The sequence below is a fragment of the Sinocyclocheilus rhinocerous genome, unplaced genomic scaffold, assembly GCF_001515625.1.
Source record: "Sinocyclocheilus rhinocerous isolate Xijiao unplaced genomic scaffold, SAMN03320098_v1.1 C36457851, whole genome shotgun sequence".
Classification (NCBI taxonomy): domain Eukaryota; kingdom Metazoa; phylum Chordata; class Actinopteri; order Cypriniformes; family Cyprinidae; genus Sinocyclocheilus; species Sinocyclocheilus rhinocerous.
In genome coordinates this window covers 1-1156 of record NW_015781400.1, presented here as the reverse complement: position 1 = coordinate 1156, position 1156 = coordinate 1, and the positions used below count along the sequence as shown (strand labels likewise).

The 1156-nt window shown below is 40.8% G+C and overlaps 1 protein-coding gene across 1 annotated transcript; it reads right to left on the bottom strand.

Annotated features, from left to right (window-relative positions):
• Positions 1 to 6: 6 nt before the first annotated feature.
• Positions 7 to 1085, bottom strand: LOC107736051 (tryptophan 5-hydroxylase 1-like; the record flags this gene model as incomplete). The annotated part of the gene is made up of 4 exons (XM_016547560.1): positions 7 to 301; positions 442 to 575; positions 665 to 760; positions 924 to 1085. Coding segments are annotated over 4 exons (567 nt in total), but the record flags the coding sequence as incomplete, so codon positions are not given.
• Between the last annotated feature and the right edge of the window lie 71 nt (positions 1086 to 1156).

The window sequence follows — 1156 nt, the reverse complement described above, 5'->3', positions numbered from 1 at the left end:
TGAGTACATACAGCATAACATATGGTATTGATGCCACACATGATTTGGAGAGTGAAGTACTGTGACAAAACAAGTGCACTGGCAGATGAAGTACATTGATGATTTGCTGTGACATTTTTTAGCTTTTCAGACTCCTAATTGTTTGTTTAGCCTGCTTAGTGCATCTCCAATGATGTCCAACTCATGTCTTAGTTCTTCTACCACGTTGTTGATGCTGATTGTGTCCTTCAGAACGTCTACGCTCTGTGTGTACGGGTTGTAGCGCACTGAGAATGGCCTCTTGATGGTCTTTGCAAACTCTCTAAAAATTAAATTCAGATTTAAATGCAAAATACTCAGATAATATATATGCAGTAAATACTTTTAGCATTTTTTATTGTCAGTTTTATTCGCATTTAATTCACTGTAAAAATTCAGTTTTGTTTTCTATTGCCCACGCACCTCATTTTGACTTTTGCTTCCTCAAAGGTGTCCGAAACAAAGTAGACGTCCTGAAAGGTGGTGATGATACACTCCTGTTTGCATGTCACATTGGGGTCAAAGGGCAAGATCCTGGCATTTCCTGACAGTGCATGCTGGAAGAAAAGGAAATAGACAATCTCTATTTATAAGGTGAAAAACATGCATTGTGCATCATGCAGAGAAAGCTTTTGTGGTTCATTACCTTCAGTTCACTGATGGAGGACAGCAGACCGGCCCCATAAGCTCTCAGTTTCCCTTCCTGCTTACAGAGGCCAAACTCCACAGTGAAGAAATAACACTGAAACATAATATGGAATTGTTAATAAATATGTATTTGTAGCTGAGGCGTCATGCCCATTCAAAGCACGTGCCCCCTCAGATTTTTGAGCCAATTTTGTAGTACATTCACATTAAAACACCTCTAACCAAAAGGTCAAATCTCAAAGCCTGTCATTACTTACAGTGGCGAGTTTCTGTACAGAGTCATCCGACGCTCCCAGTGACGCGAGACCAATCTCCTGACTGAACTGAGCAAAGCTGGGCTCGGCGAAAAGAGGGACGTGTCCAAGCAGCTCGTGACACGTGTCTCTAAAACAGACAGATGTGTTCACATGACCATCTGCTTAGAGTAACAGTTCCTGTATCAGTACAGATCTTTAATTATTGCTAACAAAGATAAAGTCTGTCGCATATC